The sequence below is a fragment of the Labeo rohita genome, chromosome 10 (assembly GCF_022985175.1).
Source record: "Labeo rohita strain BAU-BD-2019 chromosome 10, IGBB_LRoh.1.0, whole genome shotgun sequence".
NCBI classification, from domain to species: Eukaryota; Metazoa; Chordata; class Actinopteri; order Cypriniformes; family Cyprinidae; genus Labeo; species Labeo rohita.
The window spans coordinates 4,597,344-4,624,627 of NC_066878.1; the positions used below are offsets into that span (position 1 = coordinate 4,597,344).

Genomic DNA, 27,284 nt, shown 5'->3' on the forward strand with positions numbered 1-27,284 from the left:
CTTGCCTCTTGAGATAAATACCCTCGGACGAAAAGCCACTGGGAATAAAGTACAGTTGCATACATTAGCACATGCATCAACAATACATCAAAGAATCACCACGCTAATGGTTTCTACATAAGCAGCTAGGAGTGGCGCTGTTGGTGCAGGCTGGCATTTAAGACTAATTTGTTTAATAGTGCCATGGCAGCCTTACAATGGGATTTGAGGAGGCTGCTCGTGAATAATAGCCTTCTGAGTGCTGCAGAGATGCTGAATACCTGCAAGGTTGTCGATCTCTTTCTCCTGCAGCAGACTGACGGCGTCATCATCTCCTTCCAGCATCAGCTCTGTCTCAGGGTTCTGATTGACCACCGAATGACTACGGAACGACTTCTTTGATTTCATGCCTTCTTCTTCCTCAGGGCCTGCCCACACACACAAAAATAAATAAACAAATAAAAATCATTACTCATTTCTTTACGGCTGAAGAAAGAAAGACATGAACATCTTGGATGACAAGGGGTGAGTACATTATCTGTCAATTTTTGTTTGGAAGTGGACTTCTTTAACATTTTACAGATTCTGCAAGGTGTATGTAAACTTTTGACATCAACTGTATTTGGGCACTGTAAATTAGATTGAGGTGGTATGGATGTGCTGTGGCTAACCGTATTCCTCAAGAGATTTGAGAGCTACATCCGAGTGGGTGGAGCCAAAGGCATTGCGTACGAATCTCCGCCTCCTACGCAAGTCATCCTCCCAGTAGTCCAAACGCCAGAAATCATGCAGCTGACTGAGGTGGGAAAGAAAGAAGGTGATGAATGGCCAGAAAACAAGAAACTGAATTCTAGTAGCAATAAATAGTGAGACTGTGAACCTCTGTGACATGGTTCCCCAAGCTCCGTGCTTATTGGTCAAAATGTTGAGGATCTTCTGTTTCAGCTGGTTTGCGGTCACGTGATCTCTGTGCTTTGCGGCACTGATGAGGTGATCACACATCTTTTCCTCTTCCCTCCTGTCTGCAGCGTACTGGGCACAGTTAGACTATGAAAAGAAAGAGCAAAGGACATGATTTTCACATCATACCTTACGTATGATAAGCAATTAACCCGTGAACCCACGACACAGTGATCCACACAGACTGACTGACCTCAAACTCAGCATGTTTGTGCACATCTTCTGCTCTCTGCCTGTTGAGGATGAACTCGGCCTCATTGGCGACACGGACAATGTGATCCTTCATGGCATGACACAGAAGCCTGAAACAAAAACACAGTGAAACGTAACAGCATAAATGTAAAATGACTACTTGACTCCTTTCAACATACTGAATGTGTACATTGTACATACGACTTTGAAAATTTTAACATAAACGATGCCAGCCAAGAAGAAACTTTAATGAGAATGTCACATACCTCCCCTCATTAATAAGTTCAATGAATGCAAGTCCTGCGTTCTTTTGTATAGAGTTCTGCCACTCCTGAAAACACACAAAACAATCATTATGAACATTTTAAATGGCCCAAAGGTCAATGCATTAACAAACCTATTGTAAAACATAAAAAACAAGTGTAAAATGCTAAAACTTTATTGGTTTATGCATATTTTTATGATAAAAACAACATTTGTGTCTTTTTTAGCGCGGATGATTTAGGCGCCTGATGTGGTTGCTGAAAAGACGCACTGATGATCTTTTCTGATTGGCTCTTTGCCACACAAGCGAGAGTGATTACTGAGAAATAGAGGCAGAATGCACTTAGCATCCATTGCAGATGCTTCTACAAGGACACATCACAGGCAGCTCCCATTACCTTCTACTTCCTGCCAATCAATATTTAGGGTACGGTTTCGTCCCCTGAGCCACTAATGGAAGGCCTGAAGCTTCAGTAATACTATATGTGCTGATGGAGCGATGACGGGAAATTGAGGAGGGAGGGGAAAAAAAGGACGAGAAGGCATCAAACACTGGATGGGCTACTGCTGCACCCCATAGCTTCTAACACTGACTCCAACTTTGAAGGCAGAGGAAGCCTGCTGAGATGCTGTAGACTGAAATCTTGATCATTCAGAAGAGTTCAAAGAGGTTCAGTGGGGTTCCCAGTATAAGATACTGACATTCAGATAAATCTGTATGATAATTTTGCTTTGAAATGTTTGATTAGTAGTAAGAAAAGTGCGTTTCTCCTCATGCGGATTGAAAGCAAAGTATATTATGGAGCACAGTGATGGATTTTCAGTGTGTCTAGAAGGTAAGTGAAAATTCTTCACCTCTGAACACTAAATTTTAGACACTGTTGATTAATCAATTCCGCATAAAGACTGCGAAAAACAACAGGAATACTTGTCAAATGTGAATGCAAATTTTAGAGGCTTTATGGGAAGCTTAAAGCTGCATTACTGTAGCTCAGACAGTTGAGCATGGTACTATCAAAGGTCTTGGGTTCGACTCCCTCTGAATGCATGAACTGATAAAACATAAATGTATTTCGCTCTGGATAAAAGTGTCTGCTATATGCATGAATATAAAGGTAAGCTAAAGAATCTAATTCAAAAGTATGCAGTGATACTCAGTGAAATGTAGGGTGGGTCTGAAACCGGATCCTGTTTAGGTCAAGCACAAAGCTTCAAAAGAACTCAGAAGATTGATGAAATGTTGCCACATTGCAAACAGATTTTAAGCTGTTTAAATGCAGTTTCAACGTTTATTTGGGGTTTATGAAGCCTGAAATATGAATGTAACTTGTGTGATGATAGAACATACTACAACCTAATTACAAAATGAATTATTCAAATCCAATTATTCAAGAATAAAGAAAGAAATCTCACCTGTGAGCACAGGAGCATCACAAGCTCCACAACCGATGTGCTGGACTTCATACAAACTAAGCCTGTAGCAGTGCATTGACAGAAAACAGATTTTAGCATGCGTAGGTCTAAGAGATGAAAATAAATCTCAGTGGGTTCCAAAAGAGTGACAACACTAGTAAAATTTTCTAAATCTTAAATATGAACTTTCCTGGTTTTAAAGGGGACATCACATGCCCATTTTTCACAAGTTGGTATGATTCTTTAGGGCGTTCATAAAATGTCTGTGACATACTTTGGTTGAAATTCCTCAATGGTCATATAAAACAATACTTTTTTACCTTGTCAAATACCTCTGTTTACAGCAACCCATTTTGGTGCATGTCTCTTTAAATAATAATGAGCTACTGCTCACTCCACCCCTCGCTTCCGTTTTTTGTGTATTTATGGCACGTTACCATCAAAAACAAAACTAATCTATGTCCTGCAGCTCTGATGTCGGGAGAAAATTAAAACTCTTAACTTTTACATCCACATACAAAAACATTGTTTTTTTACACATTTTTATTATTGTAGGGTGGCTGTGTCCACTGCTAAAACACATTATATGCCAACACTGCGTAAAAGTGAATTTTGCATCCGATGTCCCCTTTAATTTTCTAAGTTTTCTAAGTATTGGATCCCACTGTACATGTGTGTAACAATTACTTTACTGGCTCAAACTTTAAAGCGAAACATCTGATCTATTTTCTAGTACAGTTCTAATACAGTTCACATACAGTTTTGCTTTAATTAAACAACAAAAACAGACAAACATTAAACTGTGAAGAGGTCAAGACAAGGTGAGAGCACAGACATTAAAGCCTGACAGGACAACAGGGAGGGGAGGGAGGGGATTCAATAACGAGGGTGGAGAAGAGAGGAAGGAAATATAAGGAGACAAAAGACAGTGGTGGAACAAGAAGCAAAAGTGATTCACTCTAGATCTGGATCTTCAGATTTAGGTTTCCTTTGATTTCAAATGAAATGAAGAGAGGATGCCCTCTCAGGACTCAACAATAAAGATCGCCTGATAGGCCGGGCCCAGTGTGAGCAAGTTTATTTATTGTTATTATTTATTTATTACATTTTCATTATTTAGACGTATTTCAAATCAAGCATTTGTGTTTGTTGTGAGACAAGTGAAAATATTAATTCTGAAAAATCACAAGAAAATGCACAGCAAAACAAGATGCATAACTATTTAGCAAATATATCTCTAAATTTTATTCTTATATGTCTCTTACATTTAAGTTATTAATGCAGATCTTAATTCAATATGCAATGAAAATATTAGCTAGAAATATGGGTCATTCTACAGAATTGGTCCAAAGAGTTGGAAACGACTTGATAAAAATGTGTCTTCTTCCAAAAAATTTGTATGTATGCAAATTGTATAATATCTAGATATACATTTATAATAGATATACATTTCTAGTAATTGTGCAGTTAATTCTCATATTGTATTTTCAGAAAGTTTTGAAATATTTGTCCTCTCTCCAAATTTGTCACTACTGAAACACAGTAATAACCATTTAATTAGAAGGATTATATTGACCTATTAAGATTTTGCTTACATCTAGATTTTTTTTTGCTATTTTAATAATGGTTTTTTTTTAGAGGTAAATCAATAACAATGACATTTTTAACAATATTTCAAATGTAATTTATGAGATTTGTTGTATTTTGAAATTACAATTTTTCTTTGTAAAAGTTGATCATACTGATTTTAAACTTAAGGATTCATTAGTTTGAATATACATTGAACACTGAACTATCATAACAACTTAGTTGATAATTCAATATACTTTGACAAAACATCCCATGTTTCGGTAGTGACTGCACATTTTCGGTAGTGACAGTAATGCTTTGGTAGCGACCAGATCACATTACAGAATTTTAACCCACATTCTAACAAACTACTAAAACATACTAAAATACTAATAAAAAAAAGCATTACCGTACTAAAATTTTGTTTATTTCCCCCAAATATGAGGATTATGTGTTCCCTTTTGTCACTACCGAAACAATGATGACGTTTCGGAAGTGACTGTTTCAGTAGTGACAGTTCTATAGGATAACACACAAAAAGCAAAGATGTCACTACCGAAACGCCACCAAATGTTTTAGTCATGACTGTTGCGGTAGTGACAATTTTAGTTACTTTTCAACCTAGCTCAAAGATGCTAATGAGCACATGGTTAGCTAGCACAGTTCTGAACAGTGGTACACATATAAAAACTGAATGTTATGGAATAGCTCCCAAAAAAGTGTGTTTATTTGCAGAAAAAAAAATGTTTGGTAGTGACGTTCCTTAAAGTTACACAGATTTTTCAGAATTTAAAAAAAAAAGGTACCGCAAAATAGTGAGACCTACTACTACTGACACCTTGTAGCTATGAGAGAGGGGGACACAGGAATATTTTCTGATCATAAATTTATGGGTTTAGTTAAAATCAGCCTAAGATTTAAATACTTAAAGGAGAAGTCCACTTCCAAAACAAAGATTCACATATCATGTACTCACTCCCTTGTCATCCAAGATGTTTATGTTTTTATTTCTTCAGTCGTAAAGAAATTGTGGTTTTTGAGGAAAAAATGTCAGCATTTTTCTCCATATAATGGACTGCTATGGTGTCCAGATTTTGAACTTCCAAAATGCAGTTTAAATGAGGCTTCAAACGATCCCAGTCAAGAAAGAAGGGTCTTATCTAGCGAAACAATCGGTTATTTTTATAAAAAAATAATACAATTTATATACTTTTCAATGTCAAACGCTCGTCTTGTTTTACTCTGCCTGGACTGTTGTTTTCCGGTTCATGACAGTTAGGGTATGTCGAAAAAAGCTCCCATCTCATGTTCTCCCTCAACTTTAAAATCGCCCTATATCGCTGTTTTACCTTTTTTGTTAAGGGTGTTTGATCTTTGCATGTTTACTTTGCCAAGACTGGCAGCAATGTAGTGATGTAGGATGATTTTAAAATGATTTCTGAAATTGAGGGAGAAAATACGACTGGAGTTTTTCGACATACCCTAACTGTCTTGAGCCAGAATACACAGTTCAACGAGAGCAAGGCAAGACGAGCATCTGAGAATAATGACAATTACCAATCGTTTCGCTAGATGAGATCCTTCTTCCTCGGCTGGGATTGTTTACAACTGCATTTGGGATCATTTGAAGCCACATTTAAACTGCATTTTGGAAGTTCAAGATCAGGGCACCACAGCAGTCCATTATATGAAGAAAAATGCTGAAATGTTTTCCTCAAAACACATAATTTCTTTACGACTGAAGAAAAAAAGACATGAACATCTTGGATGACAAGGGGATGAGTACATTATCTGTAAATCCTTGTTTTGGAAGTGGACTTCTCCTTTAAATGCTTTTTAAATGTGTATTTTTTGGTAGCAGTTTACACAAATTCTGTAAAATGGCCCATATATATGACTAGGCCTAAAGGGGAAAAATCCTTATTGTTGAGCAGTTTATTTTACATCCTTTGGCATCCCTTAAATATTTTCCTGAATGTTTAGCATGCAATTCTTCCTTCAGTTCCTTCAGGTGTGGAAAAATTTACATTTTTTAAACATCCTTTCATCCTAAGCAGTTGTGTCATTCTCATACCTGCTCTGGGTCCATGCACTCGCACAATTGTGTGTGTATGAGGCAGCCAGTGAACACACACACAGCAGACAGTGAGGACTCCACAGAGACACCAGGTAGAGAGGAAAAGGAGCACTATACAGCACCTGTACCTTCTATGAGCAACTCCTGCCCATGACTGCCCAGCAGAGTCCGCGAAAGGAAAGGGGCGAAATCCACAAAGATCTCCCTCAACAAGGGGGCCACTTTCTCTAGGGCGCGCTCCAATTTAGTCGTGATACTGCGGGTGGAAAATGAAAGACAGAAATAGAGAGAAATACTCTAGTTAGCTTTAAAATACAGAGACCAGTTCAAAAATCACACTTCCTTTCAATTCCAGCTGGTTAGTATGTGATAAAGTCTATGGCTGGGTTAAAGCCAACCTACAGGAATTTAACCACAGGGAGGCAGAAAGAGCAAATGCTTAACGATCACCCTGTTATATTGCACACATCACCCTTAAGTGCCACTGCGTTTAGCTACAAGCTGTGTTAAACCTGCGCTAAGACTACAACTTCAGCACCAGGGATGCAAATGGCAACAGACTACGGTAAATGTGAAAGGTTTCATGAGGTAAAGACGGTCTGAGGACATCCAGTGTGGTGCAAACAAGGAATGACTTGACACTGATGAATGACAATGTCTCTACTGAAACGGTGCGCTAGTAGAGTTGATTCTGTCAAGTTCTTGGTAAATATAACTGCTGATTTGAGGTGTGTATGCTTTTTATGGATTATAAATGTGTTTGTTAGGCATTTTGCAGCATTTCAGTTACAAAGATTAATGCATGTCACTGAGACTAAATCCTAACCAGGTGTGATGCAAAGAAGTTCTGGAAATTAAGGCCAATTGGAGCATTTTGATGTTTACGCTGCATTCACATCACATTTGTGTTTTGCGTAAGTTGGTGGCTAGTAAAAAACTTTCACTTTGTTGAAATTGTCATGTCATGTCATGTAACAACCAAAATGGCAGGAGTTTTATCAGTTAAGGGCAACCTGCTTGATATGCCATTTTATTATTTGGTGTTCTTTTTTAGGTCAGTTTATATAGGTTGACTAATTTAAGTGTCTGTCTATAAACAACAAAGCCATGCATGGATTTATTTGTGTTAAACATTGCACCAAAGAAACAAATGACTTCATAAAAAAATAAACAGACTTAAAAATAAATTCTCTTCTTGTCATCTTGTTACAGTAAATAAATATGATGTGAAGGCAGCATAAAAATACAAAAAAACAAAACAAAAAACCAACGAACAGCAAAATGTTTAGCACATCAACTGAAACCATAAAAAATTGTTATGGTAACTAAAATAAAGCTGAAATAAAATATAAAAATTAGATTAAAATCTTAAACTTGAAAACTAGAAATATTGCCTTGGCAACTATTAAAAAGTTGTTTTGGTAACTAAAATAAAGCTGAAATGAAATATAAATATTAGATTAAAATCTTAAACTTAACTTAAAAATTAGAAATATTGCCTTGGCAACTAAAATGAATAAGTTTAAGTTGCAGCAATAAAATTACTAAAACAGAAGTAAAATAAAGTGAAATAGAAATAAGTTGAAATAAATCAAATATTAGATTAAAATCTTAAATTTAAGAAAGTTAAAAATTAGAAATTGACTTGGCAACTATTAAAAATGTTGTTTTTGGTAGCTAAAATAAAGCTCAAATAAAATAAAAAATAAATATTAGATTAAAATCTTAAACTTGAAAACTAGAAATATTGCCTTGGCGACTATTAAAAAGTTGTTTTGGTAACTAAAAGTTGAAATAAAATATAAACATTAGAAATACAATTTTAAATTTAACTTAAAAATAAGAAATATTGCCTTGGCAACTAAAATGAATAAGTTTAAGTTGCAGCAATTAAATTACTAAAACTAAAAAAGAAATAAAATAAAGTAAAATAGAAATAAGTTGAAATAAAACATATATTAGATTCAAATCTTACATTTAAGAAACTTTAACAAATTAGAAATACTGACTTGGCAACTATTAAAAATGTTTTTGGTAACTAAAATAAAGCTGAAATAAAATAAAATATAAAATCTTAAACTTGAAAATGAGAAATACTGCCTTGGCAATTATTAAAAAGTTGTTTTGGTAACTAAAATAAAATGAAATTGAAATAAAATATAAATATTAGATTAAAATTTTAAATTTAAGAAAGTTAAAAATTAGAAATACTGACTTTACAACTATTAAAAATGTTGTTTTTGTTAACTAAAATAAAGCTGAAATAAAATAAAATATAAATATTAGATTAAAATCTTAAACTTATACTTAAAAATTTGAAATATTGCTTTGGCAACTAAAATGAATAAGTTTAAGTTGCAGCAATAAAACTACTAAAACTAAAGCAGAAATAAAGGGAAGTAGAAATATATATACTGTATATATAAAAAATAAAATAAACATGAAATGACAAACTTAAACTAAAATTAAAATACAAATTAAAATGAAAAACGAATTAAAAGTATAGTATATCAAAATGCTAAAACAACACTGGCACACTATGGCTTGTTTATAAATAATAATAATTGAACAAATTCAAATCAAAGAGACATGATTTTTATGCTTTAAACTATCGCTTTTACATTATCATACCTGGTTTGGACAATGTCAATATGTGAAAAAGAGACAGAATCAAATCTAGCAGAACCGTTACAAATGAAAGCAGCAGCGGTGGTGTAGCTGGCCAGCTTGAAAACTCACAACCACCAGGAAAAAGAGGCAGAAAAAGAGAGGAAATAAAAAGACAGAGAGAAAGTAGGGAAGGCAATGTTAAGCCGGTAGCACTGGGTAAGGGGGCCAGTTCAAGCTTCCTTGCCTAAGAAACTGTCCTGCATCTCTGGGGGCTGTTTGGAATCCTGTCAGCGAACTAAAGGATTTGAGTTCAGGAGGCGTCAGCCTGGTTCGCAGTGGACACTGGTCCACTTCACAAAAGGCACTGCAATACAAATGGGCACAAACAGACAGTAATGACTGTACAGGCATTCACTGCAGCTCTTAGTCTAAAGTGTGACGTAATCCCTGTGTGTAGAGATCTGTGCCAAATCAAAGGATGATTGAGCCCCAAAGCTTCCGTGTCGTACATGCAAAGAGACAAAAATGAAGAAAATCAATTCTGTTGCATTCAAATTAGAACAGATGTACCTGTCCTTGTTTGGCACTTCAGACTATCAGTACCTCAAAGTGCGTCTTTAAAAATGCACAGAGACCTCAGTATGTGTCTGTGAGGGAATCTGTGGCGTGTGCTGTGGTTACAAAGATACACAGAGAGGAGACAGATGTAAAGTGAAGAAACTAATGGATTATGGGAATCATAGGAAGAAGTAAGACTGCCAAAAAAAGAAGAAGATGAGCACAGGAAGTGAGAATGCATGATTTAAGGTTTTAAGCATGTGGATATTTGGATAAAGTGAGAAAGAGCACGGGGTGAATGAGAAACGGGTGTGAGTGCGTGTGTCTACCTCATGTTTTCCACCGTGTCTTCAGGCATGGGTGCAACGGTCTGCACCGCTGGGAGGTTTTTACTTGTGGCACCGTTCACAAAACTTGATGAAGAGGAGGATGAGGAAGAGGCAGAGTCAGTGGCACCTGTGAGACGCATTAGAACGGATTAAACACAAGGGAAACCGAATATCCGAAAAATAAATCCTCAGGATTGTATATAGTGCTACAAAGCATGCTTAAATGTATGACGGTCACTCCGACTAGAAGTCTCTAAACTTATGAAAGCACATGAAAAAAAATAAAATAAAATTACGTCACAAAAATAATCACATCTTAAAGGGATGGTTCACCCAAAAATGAAAATTCTGTCATTAATTACTTACACTCGTGTTGATCCAAACCCATAAAAGTTCACCTTCAGAACACAAATTAAGATATTTAGGTTTCTGACCCTCCATAGACAGCAACAGTCATGTAGACAATTTTATCGATGTCCTTACTATCTTTCTAGGCCTTGAACGTGGTAGTTGCATTGCTGTCTATGCAGGGTCAGAAAGCTCTCGGATTTCATCGAAAATATCTTAATTTGTGTTTCGCAGATGAACGAAGGTCTTACAGTTTCACAAAAGTTTCATTTTAGGTGAACTATCCCTTCAACCATCCAAATTAAAGTGATTTGCAGGAATCAAATGCACATACGCACGACCAGTCAAAAGTTTTTGAACAGTAAGACTTTTAGTGTTTTTTCAAAAAAGTCTCTTCTGCTCAGCAAATCTGCATTTATTTGATCTTAAATACAACAAAAGCAGTAATGTTGTGAAATATTTTTACTATTTAAAATAACTGCTTTCTATTTGAATATATTTTAAAATGTAATTTATTCCTGTGATCAAAGCTGAACTTTCAGCATCATTACTCCAGTCACATGATCCTTCAGAAATCATTCTAATATGCTGATTTTCTGTTCAAGAAACATTTATTATTATTATTATTATTATTATTATTATTATTATTATTATTATCAATATTTAAAACAGATGAATATTTTTTTCAGAATTCTTTGATGAATAGAAAGATCCAATAATCAGAATTTTTCTGAAATAAAAAGCTTTTTTGTAACATTATACACTATACCATTTAAAGTCAGGATATTTTTTGGGGGGGAGGATTCACATTGATTTTTATTTAGCGAGGATGCTTTAAATTGATCAAAAGTAATAATAAAGACATTTATAATGTTACAAAAGATTTCTATTTTAGATAAATGCTGTTCTTCTGAACTTTCTGTTCATCAAAGAAACCTGAAAAAAATTCTGCTCAGCTGTTTTTAACCTAATAATAATAATAAATGCTTTTTGAGGAGCAAACCAGAATATTAGAATGATTTCTGAAGGATCACGTAACTGGAGTAATGATGCTAAAAATTCAGCTTTGAAATCACAGGAATAAAATACATTTTAAAATATATTTACATAGAACAGAGTTATTTTAAATAGTAAAAATATTACATATTAGTTTTTGCTGTAATTTGAATCAAATAAATGCAGGCTTGGTGAGCAGAAAAGACCAACAAAATATATATGCTCATGGGACAGTAAGATGATGAAAATATTCATTACGACTCGCCTGTTGTGTTGATCATGCTTTTAGGTGTTGCCGTGGCAGCAGCAAAGATATTGGGCGTACTTCCTGAAGAGGGCACTCCACTGGTGGTGGGTGTTCCTACTGTGTTCACAGCCAGGCTTCCTGGAGGGGGTTTCTTAACAGGCACCACCACACTCCTGTGAGTGAACACACGCACACGTAATGATTATATTCAACAATTAATCCCTACATACATCTTCACATCAAAATACTTTAATATACCCTAAATTAAACACTTACATATACACTACCATTAAAAAGTTTGAGGGCAGTGAGATATTTAAAATGTTTTTTAAAGAAATCTCTAACATTTGCAATGCATTTATCTACATTTTTTTAATCCAAAGTGAGTTACAGTAGAGAAGCATGAAAAATTATGTGCACCCATGTGTATATACACCTTGTATCCAGCTCAAATCAATTTGATTGCTATCCACATATTTGATAGAGTCCAACCATTTGGACTCTATCCATTTTTGAATGATTAACAGCATAATCTTATGTATAATTTATTCATCAGGTTCTCTTAATTGGGAAGAACAAAGAGGATTGATGTTCAGAGGGGCTTTAGTTTGTATTGTAGAGTATCAGTGGATCCCACACACTAAGCCAGTCAGTCTCTTGAGCCCTGAGCACACTTTTGCAGAGAGTCACTGGCATTTCTGCAGACGCCTGTGCAGTAATGAGGAGCTAGACACAGAGAAATGGACCGCATTAAGAATGAGGGGAAGGACTTGTGCTTGCGTGTGCGTAATTAAAGTGTTCTTGACTTAATTTGTTCTCAAAAAGTCTCAACGCACCACATATAAGTGTAACAACATTGATTCATGAATGATTTATAGGTTCAATTGCTCTGTTCCAAAATGTAGTGAGCTGCCTTAGTGAGATGTACTGATCGATTTTTACAGAAGCATATCATTGTTTACTAACCTCAGAGCATTGAGGGTCTGTACTAAAAGGTTTATATTACTAAATCTTAACCTAAGTGAAATATAATAATATTAAATAAATATTAAAATATAAAATTATAAATTATTATATTATATTTTCAAGCTCAATATGTTCTTTGGGTCTTTAATATTTTTAATTATTTTACAAATTATTTAATTATTTATTATTCAAACTTTGTGTTTGCAGTGCAGAGGTGGCACAGAATCTGCAGGACATGAATGCATTTAACGCACAGTTTCAAATGCATAAATATGTTTTTTTTTTTAAATGCTGAATATTGATTCTTGAAATGATTTGGAGAAAAAAGGGAAAATGTACTTTAAATTTAAACCTAAAATCGCACATCCCATCTGAAACATATCAGAACATATACATGACAGATAGGCATCACTGATGCTTCAGAAGGAAACACAATGCATTAAGAGCCGGGGGTGAACATTTTTTGAATTTAAAGATCAGGGTAAATTCAACTTATTTTGTCTTCTGGACAACATGCAATTATTTTCTGTACCTTCTAAAGAGCAGTACTAAATGAAAAAAATATGATATTTAGGCAAAATAAGCAAAATGTACACATCTTCATTCTGTTCAAAAGTTTTCACACCCCGGCTCTTAATGCATTCTGTTTTCCTCTGAAGCATTAGTGACCGTATGAATCTTCTGTAATAGTTGCATATGAGTCCCTCCGTTGTCCTCTGTGTTAGAAGATGGATCTCAAAATCATAGTCATTGTTGAAAAATTCTTGGAAAAAACAAAGTTTTTGTGGGGCCTGAAGGATTTCTCTGAAGAACACCGAGCAGTTTAACTGTTCAGGACAAACAAGGGACTCATGAACAACTCTCACTAAAAAAAAAAAAACACAGCTGTGGATCATTCAGGTAACCACACAGTATTAAGAATCAAGCGTATGTAAACTTTTGAACAGGGTCATTTTTATAAATTCAACTATTATTTTCTTATGTGGACAATTTGTAAACGCAGGTCAGTACTAAATAAAAAATAGCATGCATTTCCCTCTTATTTTGGTAAAATAATTAACAATTTGCAGATTCCGCAAGGTGTATGTAAACTTTTGACCTACATTGTATATCTTGTGTTATTTTGATGTGCTAGACATGCTAGAGATGCCCACCTGTCAAACGAGTGAAACTGCATGGGCAGCATAGCAGCAGCTTCCCTCTTCAGGGCAGGGTCAGGGTGGTACGGCTGGGGCTCGGGCCCTGCCTCGGCCCCCTCCACCGGTGCAGCCACTAAACTCTTCAGGATCTCTTTCACATTGATTCCCTTGTTGGCCTGGCTAATGCTGGAGATTGACGCGGCCGGTTTCAGAACCTCCACGCCAGGAGGCGACTCCAGCAGGGACTCGCGGGATTTCCTCACCTCCGATGATAGTGTGCACAACAACTCGCTCATGGCATCTGGGCCTCCGGAGCTCCCACCCAATCCGCTGGAGTCTGCGCCCAGTTCAGAGCCATTGAGAGCACTGGTGACCTGCTCCTCCCCGATACCGGAGTCAGTGTGAGGCAGCGAGCCCTCCAGGGGAAGATCGTCCAGAGGGGTGGCAGCCTGTCCACGTACACCATCTGAGAAGGAGGATGGGTTTTCTGCAATTTGCACAGACGTACATTTAGAGAATTGTTTCTAAACACATGCTAGAAATGTATTTACCTTTAAACCTTTAAACAGTTTTTCACCATTTCTGTGTTAAGGATTTTTTGGGTGGGTCTGAAATCACGTCTCAATGATGCACTGGAGCCACTGAGCTTGGGCCCTCCACTAACACTATAATAACTAGAGCACATTGGTTCGCCCACTCAATCGTCAGTAGGGTCATTCTATAATTGTGGGTACATCTAATGTCAATAAAGTATATTTTTATTATATTTTCATCAATATAAAGCCCAGATGCTTATTTTTCTAGTACAAATTCATATTTTTCCCAATCACACTACTACATGTTGAAAAAGCCATACATTTTGTTCAAAAATTGTGTTCATATCACATACAACCCTGATTTTCACCTGTCCGATTTTGTAAAGCTGCTCACTCTACTCTGCATTTAAGCATGAAAATGACCTCAAATATAAATTAATTTCATAGTTTTGCCTTCAGTTAGATTAGGTTATCAAGACATTTGGGTGTGCGCTTTAAAAATAATAAGTGTTTATTGTGATATACCTTTTTTTATTTGTGTCTGAAAAACCATTGTCAACTAAGTTACCCCCTAGAAAACCCCCCTTCAAAAGGAATGGTTTGTCCCATTCTCGTATAATTTGCATAGTATGATGATATTTCCTATAGAAGCATATGGATGAAACACTAGAAGTTATGCTCTCTCTCTCTTTTTCCCTAATATTCCCCTAATATTAACTAGCAAACCTGTGTCAGGAGTGGATTAACTGACTGTCAACAGTGTTACACAAATATTATTGCTCTAAATTTTAACAAGACAATTTAACTAAAACTTGCTTTGTTTATGAAAATATATTTCTAAACACACCATATGCTGAGTAGTTCTAGGCTTTCATTTTGAGTATAGGCCCAAAAAACTAAAAATGTCAACTAAGTTACCTGTCAACTGTGTTACCCAGTAAAGATATGGTGGACAGTAGCAAACACAGATGGTATTTCACGCACATATTTCTACAGATCACCTTTATTACATAGCACTTTATACAATATAGATTGTTTTAAGGCAGTTATATAAGGTCATGTTTGGGTTTTTGGGAAACAGGAAAACTCTTTTCTTCACATTGTCAAATTCTAAATGCACCAATAATTATAGAATGACCCATATTACCTAGTTGCGATAATTTACAAAACAGCTTGGTCTCCTTATTTAAATGTATTTGTATTTGACAGTTAAGAAAGGTGGCAGTTTTCCCATGAGTGGGCTTCAGCACTGACAGCGGACACGCCCCCAGCATTTGAGAGCAGTGAATACTGCTTATTTTTTTCAAGATTTTGATAACTTATTTTATTCACTTGCCATTTTTTATCATTCAAAATCAGTTGGGTGGTTAATAACACAGATAGAGTAACTCTGCGGCATATGCCAAGCAGTTCTTTTCCACCTGAGTATTAATTCAATATTGCACTCAGATAAAGCTTTGCAATAATGCCTTGCATACTTAAGTTGATGAAATCCTTCCTGCGGGGAGTAGCTGGATGACTATAGCGGAGATAATCAGAGACTGTTAAGAAATGTCTGAGTGGAAGATGTCTGACTGCTTTAAACACTTATTAGCATTTGTTGGGTGTTCAAGTGCTAAACGACCAAAGATACACATCTTTTGAGTTTAATCAAGGTCGCACACTCATAATGACACTGCAGATGCTGAGTTCACCTGTGCTGGTGGGTGAATTAATCTCTTGTCGGATGCTTCTCCCTGATAGGCTGCTGGACCTGCCGATCTCCCGCTGTGGCTCTAGGATGTCCCGGTATTTGGACACCATAAGAACAGAGATGAAGTACACCACGGCCAGAGCCAGGAACTGAGCTTGTTTACTGTCATCCTATTGAAAACACAATATGGTTAACAATCATTCTGTTCATGTTAACACGCACGCTTTGCTCCGGCACAGGTGAGTGAGTGTCTCACCACGTCTCTGAAGACGACAGCTCGGAGACGATTGATGTCCACGTCCTGCAGCAGTCTGTCTGGGTCTTTGATGGGAGAAAGGTTACGCGGGACGTTTTGTATGACGGTCTACAGCAGAGAGAAAGAGAATCATACGTTACACCACAGGACACACACTACGTACATAATTGCATACAGTAATATAGTACAAAATGACATGCTTTTTGTTGTTTCTGATGTGCATTTGATGTGTTTTCATAGACTATTTAGTATGCGTTTGTGCGTGGATACATTTTGCATGCGCATATGTGTTTGTTCTCCTGTGTTTTTGCAGGTGTGTGAGCGTATAACCTTGCTGGCGGACGCTGCAGTCTGTAGGTTCTCCTGGGTCTTGCTGATTGGCAGCGAGGTTTTGCTGCCTCTGTCTCTCTGCCTCTGCCTACATTCCAGACAGTTCCTCACTGCTACACAACATACTGAGAGGAGACAAACAGTTTTACTAGAACGTCTGCCTTGATATTCACATCACACCACACAGACACACAGGTACTCTCGTGAACATGCGATGGAGACACGGAAGAGAAGAAATTGTTGAAGTTGTTATTTTTGCTTTCTTTGCACACAAGAAGTATTCTCATACCTTAAAAAAATTAAGGTTGAACCACTGATGTCACATGGATAATTTTAACAATGTCCTTACTACCTTTCGGGGCCTTGAACATGATAGTTGCATTGCTGTCTATGCATGGTCAGAAAACTCTCAGGTTTTATATATAAAAAAAAAAAAAAAAAAAAAAATCTTAATTTTCAAAGATGAACAAAGGTTCATACAAAATGCATGTTATTTTCATTTATTACCGACCTGAATAAGATATTTCACAGAAAAGGCATTTACATGTAGTCCACAAGACAAAAAAATAACAGTTGAATTCATAAAAATTACCTGTTCAAAAGTTTACATACACGTGATTCTTAATACTGTGTTGTTACCTGAATGATCACAGCTGTGTTTTTTTGTTTAGTGATAGTTGTTCATGAGTCCCTTGTTTGTCCTGAACAGTTAAACTGCCTGCTGTTCTTCAGAAAAATCCTTCAGTCCCACAAATTCTTTGTTTTTTCAGCATTTTTGTGTATTTGAACCCTTTCCAACAATGACTGTATGATTTTGAGATCCATCTTTTCACACTGAGGACAACTGAGGGACTCATATGCAACTATTACAATAGGTTCAAATGCTCACTGATGCTATAGAATAAAACACAATGCATTAATACATTTTTTGAATTTGAAGATCAGGGTAAATTTAATGTATTTTGCCTTCTGGGAAAAATGTACATATCTTCTGTAGCTTCTGAAGGGCAGCACTAAATGAAAAAAATATGATATTTTCTCTTGTGGGCTATATGTAAACATCCTTTATGTGAAATATCTTATTCAGGTCAGTACTAAATAAAAAAATACCATGCATTTTGTATGACCCCTCTTAGTTTGGCAAAATAATTAACATTTTGCAGATTCTACAAGGTGTATGTAAACTTTTGAACTAAACTGTACAGTACTTCACCCTTAAGATACAAAAACTTTGCACTGCAACTACCTTATATTCAACCCATCCAGTATATATAAAAAAAAAAAATTACATATTTGAAACTGTTACATGGGTAAATACAACACACATACCTAATCGTAGACACTGGCGCATTAGTCCCCCTGACGACATGTTCTTTTCAGCCTCAATCTCACTGAAATTCAGAGAACTGGCGAACACAAGCACATCCACCATGGCCATCAGCCGGCTCAGAAAAGTGACTGCAGTTTCTGAAGACATGCCCTGGGTCGCCTCCACATTCTCAAGCTCCGTCTGGGACGCACACACATACACATAACCAAAGTCCAGCAGTTTAGAAATACATCCTAACACATTTTCAAGCAAACACACACACACAAACACACACAGAGCATTTTTAACACCTACACAGAATTATACTGCTGACAATGTGCTGACAAACAAACAAACCAATGTGTGATAGCAGCAAATCAATAATGCCAGACCAACTTTACATGAAACATGCCTCTCGAAAACATAGTTGGGAAGGAAGGTGCTTGGTAAACGTCACACCACTAGAGTGAAGTGTGTTCAAACCAGTGTGACACCTATTTGAGTGTGAACAGGCAGTGCTGCAGTGCTGTGTGCCCTTAATCTTTGCGGTGGTCAGGAAACACGTCACCATTTTGCAACATCAATATCAAAGGTTCAACATAATTACATGGTGTATCACAAAGCACAAAACTTTTTGTAAAGCAAAAGATTGAAAAGAACAGACTCTCTATGATGCTTAAAAGCCATGGAGGCTTTCAAGCAAAGGCAAATATGCTTTAAAAAGCCTCTTGGGAAAAATACACGGTGATTGAGATATGAACTGCTATCTTAAAACCCACAGCTGAGTGCTGAAAATAACATAATTGATGTTGAAAACTGGGAACATGCTTGTTGCTAAGAGACATAATAGTGGTGAATAAGAGGTCACGCAGTGGTGCATTGTGGGTATGTATAGGGGCGATAGCTTGGAACCCACCTCTGCCCCTGTGCCAGAGCTTCCTGGCAGGCTATTAACTTCATTGCTTTTTGTCCCTTTCTGTAAGCAAGAACCTCCTTGTGTCTTTATGACCAACACAGAGGGGAACAAATGAAGTTGACATTTAATAAAGACCCTTATAAACAGACCAATAGAGCCAGGGGGCTCATCACAGCACCATGGTGCATGCTAATTTAATATCAGTATCTGTGTCTGTTTGAAGGTTTTTCATAAATAATGACGATTATGATGAAGAAAGTCTGATAACATACTTTATCAGATTCGACCACTGATCATGCTGATCAGATGAAAGAATAACACTGATAAATTTGCATTTTAATGCATCTATAATCTTATATTTAAAGATGAACTCAGTTTATTTTACTATTAAAAAAGTTCTACACATAAAGAAAAAAAATAGTACACTACCAGTCAAAAGTTTGTGAACAGTAAGATTTTTAATGCTTTAAAAAAAAAATAAATAAATAAATACATTTTTTTCTGCTCACCAAGCCTGCATTTGATCCAAAATACAGAATTTTTTTTTATTTGGTATAAAACTTAAATATTGTGAAATATTTTTACTATTTAAAATAACTGCTTTCTATTTGAATATAAAATGTAATTTATTCCTGTGATCAAAGCTAAATTTTCAGTATAATTAAAAACATTAAAAATCTTACTGTTCAAACTGTTTTGACTGATAGCGTACTTCTAAAAATAGTGTGTCTGGGCGCCATTTTGAAATTACATGATCAGCCAGATACTACTCACTACTTACTGGACACATTTACGTAGATAAATAATCATGGCTGATTGCAAATAGCACATTTTTATATGAACCTGAAAACTTTTGCATGATGCTGCACTTATAATACCTCTATACCAAGTCGACTGGAATACTGGTCAGCTTAACATGAACTTGAATTACTCAGTGCAGCTTTGAGAGCAATACATATTTCATAAATCTTCTGCGTTTAAATCGAATGAATGCAGACATAGTCTGAGGCTGAAAAAGATGGAAATGGTCTGAAATGGATCATACATTATGAACTGTGACATTACTGGTATTAAAATGTAACATTAAAAAATAAACAAGACCGTGAATGATAGAGAAGATTAAATAAATTGGAACTTACAGGGTTCGCACTAACCTTAGAACTCTGTACATGCAAAAGAAAGAAAAAAGACAAAACGAGAAAAAAACAGAGAGAGAATTAGAGAAAAGGAGGAAAAGGAATTAGAGGCAATACAGACAACAAAAGGATACAAAGGCACAAAAAGAGGGTTAATAAACAAGTTAGAGAAAATTTCAGAAAAAGCAGCAAAAAGGTTTGCCCAAAACAAAAAGCTAGACTGCAGGTAAAATGTCTCAGAACACAGAAGAAGAAAGCAGCAAACTTAGGGTTTGTGTTCATATTTAGGATCGAAGGGTAAAAGCTCCAACACAGTGGAGGATGAAATTCGGCATTCTAAACGATCCCATTACAGCCCTTCTGAACAAAAAAAAGAAAAATTAGCCACTAAAAAGTGGTTTTATAACTCAAGGATGTTGTACTGATGTGAATATCCACTAGGGGGTGCTCAGGTGCCACTTACAGATGGGGAGGTGGCAGCAGAGAGCAGGGGAAGGATCCCGCCACACGCTATAATGATGTTATCAACCATCTGAGAAATGAGGTGGATGGTGTTGTGGACAAATATAATGTTCTCGTTACTGTTTACGAAGTCCATGACCGATTTCGTAGAGTGGCTGAGAGAAAAAAAGAGATCAAAAGAGAGAGAGAACAAACATGTTTATCTTTTCAGAGTTTTACTGTCAAGTAACACAAAAGAGATTACAGAGAACTAGGTTATAACATCCTTGTTGTTAGTCTCTGGAACAACCAATTAGATTTCACAGAAAACGCAAGGAGTAGGAGGGTTAGGGATCAGGGGATCAGAAAAGTTGTTCCAGGACAACACAAGATTTCTGAAGGGCAAAAACTCTCATACCTCCTCCACATGTGAACGTCACTTTCCAGGGCGAACAACAGGTCAGTGAGAAGCCGTTGATGCATGGGTGACCATTTGAATTCTGGGATACGGAACATGGTGGTTCGAGGGCCAGGGCTGAACTGCCGCCGCTGTTCCTCTGTCATCGGCATGCCCCGGAAGCCCAGATCCACACGGAGGTCCCTCTCCATTTGACCTGACATACGACCATGAAGAGCCTGCAGGAAAACACCAGTTCAATCAAAGGGTTAGTTTACCCATGTAACAGCCTATCCTTGGTGGAATACAAAAGGAGATGTTTTAAAGAACATAACTTTAATTACTTCCTCTCAATAGAGTGTTTTCACAACGCATCATCAATCGGCCATATTGGCGGCACTGAACATAAACAAAGCCATTGAACCGAACAAAACTTGCATATTTTGCTGATTATTGCTGCTGAAAATGGTCAATTACTGTCATGTTTTGTGCTGTACTAATCGGTTTGACCGGGAAAAACATTTGGAGTACTATGGACTGGCAAAAGTTATAACAAATCAAGGAGAAGAGTGCAAAAAACTGAGGAACAAAGTCGTTCGCGGTTGGACAAACTGAATCAGGATTTCCAGGACAAAAATCTTGACAACTTTCATGTTTGTTCTATTAATTAGGTGACATATTAGTCTAATATCTTAATTAATACTGCATGTACATATCTTTACCACCTATTAAATCTAGTCAAAATATTGTGCCCTTTCCTGCTTACTAAGCCCTTCTCTATATGATTTAGCAGCTTCCACACGTTTTTCCGTGGTTTAGACAGCATAAAGTAGCAGAACAATGTATTCAGTAGTACATTAGCCGTGCAATCCATGATGTTGTTTACATTCAAGTATCGCCAATATGGCCGCACATCTGGGTAACTGACCAAATCATGATGTATGTGCAAACCCTCTATATTCTCCTCAGCCACAGAGTTTAAAACTCATTTGTGCCAACGTTTATTCCAGGGGTGTCCAATTCTGTCCTTAAAAGTCCACCTTCCAGCAGAGTTTAGCTCCAGCCCCATTTAAATACACCTAAACCTAATCAGGGTCTTCAGACCCTCTAGAATCTTCCAGGCAGGTGTGTTGGAGCTGAGGTTGAAGCCAGGTTTGACAACAATGACGCCAAAGGACAGATTCTCTGATGCCTCTTAAAGGGATAATTCACCCAAAAAATTAAAATTCGGTCATTGATTACTCACTCTCATGTCATTCCAAACCCGCAAGACCTTCGTTCTTCTTTGGAACACAGATTAAGATATATTTGAATTAAATCCGAGAGCTTTCTGACCCTGCATAGACCGCAAAGAAACTACCACGTTCAAGGCCCAAAAAGATAGTAACGACGTTAAAATAGTCCATGTAGCATCATTTTATGAACCTACAAGAATACTTTTTATGCACAGAGAAAACAAAAATAATGACTTTAAACAATTTCTTAAAACACATTCACATATTCTTTAAACACATTCACATATTCTCGTAGCTTCATAAAATGATAGTTTAACCACTAATGTCACATGGACTATTTTAACAATGTCCTTACTGCCTTTTTGAGTCTTGAATGTGTCAAGGGTTTCTGCAGGTTTTATGAGGGTAAGACCAACTAAAAACATTTTAAGGAAAATTTTGAAGAATTTTTAAAGAAATTTTTACTTTCACTTTCAAATTAGTGGCAATTTGGCGTCAAGCAGTTGTTTGTTTTTAGTCCGTTGGAGTTTTCCCTCTTTTCTTCACTTTTATTCGGTTTTAGGTAGCTTGTAAAAGCATTGTGCGCATTTTACTTTCACTTTTAAATTAGCAGCATTAACGTAACGTAGAACATTTATTAGCAAAATGAATAAGAAAACTTGGAAGCACAGCATACAACTTTTAATATATATTTAAAAAAATTACACAGTTTAAATAAATAAAAATCAGCAAACACTGTGAAAAAAAATGTATATGAAACTTCCACTATCACCTTAGATAAATGGCAGAAGTCAACAGGCTTTTCAAAATCCAAAATATTTTTAAAACAGGCACTTTTGCTTTTCGTTTGGAAACTCTTCCGCCATAGTCTTTCTCAACTCTCTCTTTTTGTAAGTCAGCTTGACTCACTCTCTTCAGGTGATAAATGAAATCTGATCTGTGATGCGACTGTCGTTTGGCACACTGCACTGAGCAGCTGCGTTGAGTTTTAATTGTATTGTCTGCTCTTTAACTGAACTAAATGACTTTTATTACTATAAAAAAAATCAAAACGACAAGTTCTTCTTCGGGTGACTGACAGATGAAGCAGCACATACCGCCATCCACTGCGTATTGTTTAATAAATACTGAGTGACCTAAGCCATGTAGCACAGAAATTACGCTTCCGCTTCACTTTAAAATGAAACACGAGGAAACAATCCCTCACGAAAATTAATGCCGTGACCATAAGAATTTAAGACTTGCTGCTTTGATTTAAGACCTTTTCAAGGCCTTAACTCACAGAAAAGCAATTTAAGACGTTTCAAGGCTTTTTTAAGACCCGCGGAAATCCTGCGTGTCAGTTGTGTTGCTGTTTATACAGGGTCAGAAAGCTCTCAGATTTCATCAAAAATATCTTAATTAGTGTTCTGAAGATGAACGAAGGTCTTACAGGTATGGAACAACATGAGGGTGAGTAATTAATGACCGAATTTTCATTTTTGGGTGAACTATCCCTTTAACCAAATGCAATGCACCAGTTTCAAAATATAGAAAGGTTTTTGAGATTTCATTGGATAGTTATTTACATTTCAGTTGGTTTCAGTGTATTGTACAGTTTCAGAAAACTGATAAAAAAAGTCATACATTTTTGGAGCTCAACAGGAAAAGAGCAACATAAACATTTTTCCTAACATCTCTTTTTGTTTTCCGCAAAAGAAAGCAAGTCATACAGGTTTGGCACAAGATGAGGGTGAGTAAACATCTCAGAGAGTTACTATCGGTGGGCAAATGGAACACATAATAAATCAAATCAAAGATAGAAAGATTTGCACCTGTGTGGTGGCTGTGGTCTGAATCTTCTTCATTTCTTTGTCCTTTCCATCGTCAGATCTCTCCGTGTCTGAAGTCGTGCTCGCTGCATCTCCTCCGCTCTTTCCACCCCTGGCCTCCCCAACGTCTTGTTCCAAACACTCTGCTGTCCTGGCTGCAGCCTGGGCCTCTGCTTCTGCCAGCGTGCTGATGTCCGCCAAGGAGCTCTGCAACTTAAACCCATCATCCTCTGTTAGGCCACTTGGGGTCTGAACCAGATCTGAGCCACAAGAAGTCATGTGGGCCAGCAGGCTGAGGTCATCACTGGCGCTCGAAGTGTGTGGGGTTGTTGTACAAGTGGGCTGCTCAGGGCTGGGCAGCACCAGGGGCTCCGTCGACGCCAGTGAGGGAAGCAGCTTCTCATCTACCTTTGGAAACAGGAAGCCATTGTTGCTGGGAACGCTGTCCTTTTCGTCTGCGAGCGTGATTAGAGGACCCATATTCCCATCGTCTTCAGTCAAACCCACCACAACGCTTTCCTCCTCTTTGGGGACAAGGCTCCCGTTGAGCTTGTGAACTGCCGCACAGTAGGCGCTGTCCAACAGCGAGTCTACTTCCACCAAAGGTCCATTCTCCATGCCACCTCCTCCTCCAAGAACCTCCGGGGACAGATCCAGATCATCTAATTTCACCTCCGTGGCTTCCACCTTCTCAGCTTTGATGTCTACCAGCAAGTCATGGACTTCTACACGAACCCCTGCGGCCGAGCGTTCGCCTTCGCCCTCTGGACCTTTGGTCTCGGCTAGTAGGTTCCGTGAGTCTGCGTTTTCTCCATAGTCAGCCTCGCTCTCTGGTGTCTGCGTTTGAGATGTGTCATCAATCTCGCGGATCTCCAGGTTTCCGTTGACAGTGGTGGGTTGAGCGGAAAGACCGGAAATTGTGCTGACGGAACCTTTCTTTCCTTTCTTGATGTTCTCTTCCTCTTGTCGTTGGTACTCCTCGTACATCTTTGCCAGGTACTCTTTGTGCGCCTCGTAGGTCACCTAAAGAGTAGCAGTGTTGTGAGTCTACCTTCCACCGTTAGATGGATTTGACTGGTTCATTGCAACACTTATCCAATTAAGTAAACAAAAAGACTTTTTGATCAGCGTTTAACTAAATCTAAAGCTATTACTGTTAGGATGACCAAAAGACAAAGCCAGAAAGTGTAGATGGTAAAAATAACAACAGTTTCATCCTTCGCTGACATAAGAAATGCATTAAAACCATTAAATGTGATATTACGCAACTAAATATGTCAAGAAAAGGGCTAAGAGCTGCAGATTGGCTTGCTCTAACCTTGGAGTGGGCGATGGAGAGCGTGTCCACCCACACGCGCCAGCCTCCCCACTCATACTTGATGGCATGGTAGAGCAGGATGCGGAATATGTTGTAGACCATTTCGGTGATCTTCTGCTCCTCAGGGTTCTTTGGGTTAATGTAGCCAAGAGAGAACATCCAGTCCTGCCACACTGAACACTGCAGCAGACACCTACACACATTACAATGATACCATGATGCCAATTTAGATCGAATGGACTAATTATTCACTCAAGCAGAATGTTAACTGAGGTAAAAGCTCTGGTGCTAAATTTCTACACCACCTGTTTTTAACAGAGGCTATGTGCTAATGGAAAACTTTTCGAAAGATACTGAATTGTGCATGCTCATTTCCTGTTTTTCATTTAAATTACCTTTGAGTCATCTAATGCTCATTTGAAGTTAATCTTCCAAAACACTATTACTTTAATAACACTGTTAAATGTAATCTTTTGAACATTTAAAAATCAATATCCATGGCTATTTTTCAAACTCAACATTAATGTTGTGAACCGTGCTTTTTCCATCTTTAAGTGCTATAATTGGGTCCCCAGTGCATCTACCAACCAATAAAAAGGACAACCCAGTAACTTTGTTTTGGTAAGCCTTTTTCTGCAAGCTTGTGAAAAAACTACCATGCCATATTTCGCTTAATTTCAATCTTATTATAATATTACCACCCCTTAATCTGCATCGCAAGCAAAGACGGTGCACCAGTCCCTGATAGCACACGTACATCTTGGAGACGTCTATTTGACGTCTGCATTTACATCTGCAAGACATTTGCAAGATGTAGTTTGCTCATCTGCAATACGTCTATTGGACGTTTCCTATCAGATGTCAATTAGAAGTCTATTAGATGATTTTAAGATGTTTTAGAATGTATGTAAAACTGACATCTTACAGACGTCTGCCAGATGTTTGTACACAGCAGATGTTTTCCAGATCAAGAGATCTTTAACAGACATCTCGCAGATGTACGTGTGCTATCTGGGGTTCTAACGCCATGGCAAATGCTTAAGCAACTGTTCTGTCGTTGGCTGCACAAGTGAGCACAGACCACTATTTAGAGTCCCTCCAGTGGATTTACGTACCGAATATTATGCTACTGCCACACAGATCTAATATAAACATGCGATTTCTTTCCCAGCTGTTTACCCTCACAGACATAACTGACAGTTTTTGTAACTCCTGTGTGTTTTTAACATAAACTTGTGTGTATTTTACAGTTTAAGTGCAATAAGACATGAAAGAGAACTTAGGGCCAGTTTTACTAACAGCTTGCACCAGCACAAACCGCCTTTTGGTGTTAAAACTGTACTGTAAAGTTTTACTAAAGATGCACAGTTGACAAATTAGCGCTGAAAAGGTGTGGACACAGTTATTTTTGCGCCTGACCTTATTGAATTTGCATTTGTAGAAGTTTCCTTTTCAGATGCAAAATTTATGGGAGGAGATTATTTAAATAAATCACGCAACGTGTTTTACTAACGTTTGCGCTCGTCAAAATACTGGCATTTGCGCCATTATTTAACGCCCCCCAAAAAAGCATGTCTTAAACTATTTTGCGCTTGAATTGGCTGCAGTTATTGTTGGTAGGAGGAGGCACCGCAGAGAACAAAGACTGCGTGGTTGAAGGGAGAAGATTACATGTAAGAATTTATGTGGAATGCCAGAAGAACACATTATCCGAACATACTGTTTGCCAAGCAAAACACATTCTAGGGACACATACTTAAATGACATATTGTATAAAGGGACATAATAGGTCTCCTTTAATAATGTGTGAAACGATGCAAACCATACGTTTGATATACATTTTAGACTGTAGTAAGCTATATTATAGTGGCATGACCTAATTACTAACCTGTTTAATTTGTTCCAGTAATGGAAGTCTGGAAACCATTACTCACTGTAATCAAAACTAAATCAAATCTAAAGAGGATCACTTTATAAACAAAGGATGAACGCAGCATAAAAACAAACGGCCTACGCAAGTACTAAGGAGGCAGTGGTTTATGATTGCTGGAACTTGCTGGAAATACTCCTTCACTCTTGTCATCTCAGATTCCAGACACGTCTGCTCACTTCAGAATGCCGGGCTTGTTATGGAATACTGAAACAAGCAGTCCCACTTCACCACTGCTAAAATATGCATTGTGATTTTGGTATGCAGTTGTAACCATGGCAGCAGCTGACTGAGCGGGCCTGGGTGCATGGTGCGCTGTGGGCTTATTT

General features: G+C 37.3%; 1 protein-coding gene across 8 annotated transcripts in view; it reads right to left on the reverse strand.

Annotated features, from left to right (window-relative positions):
- nbeaa (neurobeachin a) overlaps positions 1-27,284 on the reverse strand; it is a 162,573-nt gene that overhangs the window by 13,613 nt on the left and 121,676 nt on the right. Inside the window, exons 21-41 of one of the 8 annotated variants that reach the window (XM_051120765.1) lie at positions 25,026-25,218; positions 23,711-24,730; positions 20,683-20,900; positions 20,287-20,440; positions 18,688-18,771; positions 17,792-17,972; positions 16,463-16,587; positions 16,133-16,240; positions 15,878-16,046; positions 13,663-14,134; positions 11,561-11,715; positions 9,952-10,078; positions 9,309-9,428; positions 6,577-6,710; positions 2,809-2,870; positions 1,398-1,462; positions 1,133-1,241; positions 860-1,026; positions 651-775; positions 261-407; positions 6-38 (exon numbers count right to left, since the gene is read on the reverse strand). In XM_051120765.1, the coding sequence (XP_050976722.1) occupies positions 6-38; positions 261-407; positions 651-775; positions 860-1,026; positions 1,133-1,241; positions 1,398-1,462; positions 2,809-2,870; positions 6,577-6,710; positions 9,309-9,428; positions 9,952-10,078; positions 11,561-11,715; positions 13,663-14,134; positions 15,878-16,046; positions 16,133-16,240; positions 16,463-16,587; positions 17,792-17,972; positions 18,688-18,771; positions 20,287-20,440; positions 20,683-20,900; positions 23,711-24,730; positions 25,026-25,218 (3,968 nt within the window). Of the gene's footprint in view, positions 1-5; positions 39-260; positions 408-650; positions 1,027-1,132; positions 1,242-1,397; positions 1,463-2,808; positions 2,871-6,576; positions 6,711-9,308; positions 9,429-9,951; positions 10,079-11,560; positions 11,716-13,662; positions 14,135-15,877; positions 16,047-16,132; positions 16,241-16,462; positions 16,588-17,791; positions 17,973-18,687; positions 18,772-19,826; positions 19,851-20,286; positions 20,441-20,682; positions 20,901-23,710; positions 24,731-25,025; positions 25,219-27,284 lie in introns of all 8 variants that reach the window. The other 7 variants (XM_051120759.1, XM_051120761.1, XM_051120763.1 and 4 more) reach the window with 7 other exon arrangements.